Raw genomic sequence first — 2,317 nt, 5'->3', positions numbered from 1 at the left:
AGCCCCTGACTTGGGGAAGTGCCCCAAGTGCTTGTATTGGGTCTAGTACCCATTGGACGATCAGGCCTGTGTTTTCCAAGGTGCGCAGAGCCAGAAGTGAGTCCAGAGCCTTGGATGGTGGCAGCGGGAACCCCAGGCTAGCGGGTGTGCTCCAGGGAAGGGGTCGGCCGGACGGGAGGCACCCCAGGGAGGCACTCGGAGCCTGGACGGTGGTCGGGGGCAGGGAGGTGGGCGGCTCAACGCAGGAGCGCCCCCTACTGGCCCGCCACAGCCCCAACAACAGCTCCACCGGGCTGGGGAACTCCGGGCGGTGGGAACCCCCTACTGGCCCGCCCCAGTTTGGATAGAGACGATCCTGCTCGGAGCAGGCACTGGACTATCTGGAGGGTCCTGCCCGCCCTGCTCTTCCTTGAGTCTGTGGAGGTCTTCCCTACTCTGCTTCCCTGGGCAGGTTGCTGCTGATCCCCCCACAACAGGGAGTGCATCCCTGGGATCAGGGGACCAGCACTAAAATGTCCCATGCTCCATGGGGCCATCCTAGGGGCTATTTACAGATAAATAGGGACTCTCTTCTGCTTTGAAGCAGAGACCTCTGAGCTGCAGCTGAGCAGCCCCCACCTCTGCTGCCCCATGGAGTCACCCCTGACCTCCTCCTCGCTTCACACATGGCCTCACCTGGGGTCACCCTGCCCCCGCCAGCTCAGCCTGAGCCCAGCCCTCCACATGCACCAGCCCCTTCCCTGGAGGCAGGTGGGAGCTGGGGCTGTGCGGGGTCACGGCTCCATTCACAGTGTCTCTGAGAACAAGAACAAGCCCATCACAAGTAATCAACAGAGTCAAGTGGATGGACCACTGCATCCTGACACATCAGAGCCAGCGCACAGCATGGGCTGCAGCCACCAGCCCCGTCTCCACCAAGCCTGCTGAGAAGGGCCTGCCCTGGCAAAGGAGACGTGGGCTGTGTGTCCTGGCCCACTCCCTGAAGCATGACATGGCTGCATCCACCTCTCCCCTAGATGGCCCTGGGGATGCACTCACCCCCAACCTTGGCAGCTGCAAGGGGTGCCCAGAGGGGTCTGGCACACAGGGTTTCCCCCAGGCCCGCCATGGAGACTGGAGACCCCAGGCAGCTAGTGTTCTGTCTCAGCTCCCGCTTCTGGCTCTTTGCAGCCACTCAGAGGAAGGCAGGGGGTGGGTGATGGGCCTGAGCTGAGCACCACCTGTCCCTGTGGTGCATGCCAGCAGCAGCAAATGCCTCCTTGGATGCACTAAGCCTGTTCTTGCCATGCTTCCCTATGCCAGCTCACAGGAGAGCAGCACAGAGATGCGTGCTTTGGGTCCCCAGAGCCCACAAGCAGGAGATGCATTAATTATAGCCTTTCCCTGAAAGCCTGCAGGCTACAGCAAAGGGAGGCCCAGGAGGCACTGCCCATGGGCTGTGGCAGGAAGCACACAGGGCTGGAGGGGGCTGCCAGCTAGGATCCTGCTCAGCAGATCCCTTCCCCCCAGGGGCCAGGTGCACAGAGCGGGGTCTCCACAAAGAGCCCATCATGCATAGCTCATGTGCATGCCACTGTGCATGTGCATGCACACATGTTCACACGTGTCTGTGCGTGTGCGTGTGTAGGCACAGCCATCTGTAGCCTGACATGTGTCTGTTCCTTTGCTTGTAACAAAGGCAGCAGCCCCCACCATTCTCATTGTAAATCAACGACAGAGCTGTCAGCCTCAGACATAAAATACTTGCTTCAGTGCAAGGGAGCACGCATCATCTCCCTCCCCCCATCCAAGCTTCCCTCCCTGGAAATGAGCTCACTGTTCTCGCCAAAAGCCATCAATTCTGCATTAATTAAATGCCCCGGGATGGTGGTGACAGTATCTACATGCCTACCCTTAGCACGCTTCCCTGGGGGAACAGGCCAGGGGGAGAGGAAGACTCACCACCCAGCCAGCAAGGCCCAGCCAGCCCCTGGAACAGCTGGAGGAGGGTGAAAGCCTGACATGGGAATGGTGGGGGAGGGGAGCACCCAGTGGGACCAGGAGTTGGGCAGCACCACGGGGTCCCTGGAGACCCCACCGCCATGTCATGGTCCTAATTGAGCTCTGGGATGGAGGTGGCCCAGACACAAAGGGAGCTGCTGGAGCTGCTGAGCTGGGCAGAGATGTGGGCCAGGAGGCCTGGGGGTGGGGGGCTGGGACCGGGTGTGGGGAGGAGAGCCCCGTGGGGTGTGGTTAGGGGCTGGAGTCAGGGCTGGGTGCAGGAGAAGGACACGGGGCTGGGGTGAGCAGTGGGGTGGAGGGTGGTGGGAATGGCCTG

The 2,317-nt window shown here is 61.5% G+C and overlaps 1 protein-coding gene across 1 annotated transcript in view; it reads right to left on the bottom strand.

Annotated features, from left to right (window-relative positions):
* TMEM8B (transmembrane protein 8B) overlaps positions 1 to 1,835 on the bottom strand; it is an 11,050-nt gene extending 9,215 nt beyond the window's left edge. Inside the window, exon 1 of the mRNA XM_006037026.2 lies at positions 1,817 to 1,835. Within this exon, the coding sequence (XP_006037088.1) occupies positions 1,817 to 1,835 (19 nt within the window). The remainder of the gene's footprint in view (positions 1 to 1,816) is intronic.
* Positions 1,836 to 2,317: the final 482 nt, after the last annotated feature.

Source organism: Alligator sinensis, unplaced genomic scaffold (assembly GCF_000455745.1).
Source record: "Alligator sinensis unplaced genomic scaffold, ASM45574v1 scaffold206_1, whole genome shotgun sequence".
Classification (NCBI taxonomy): Eukaryota; Metazoa; Chordata; order Crocodylia; family Alligatoridae; genus Alligator; species Alligator sinensis.
Note: the sequence above shows the minus strand (reverse complement) of the source record. Positions and strands in the feature narration are given on the sequence as shown.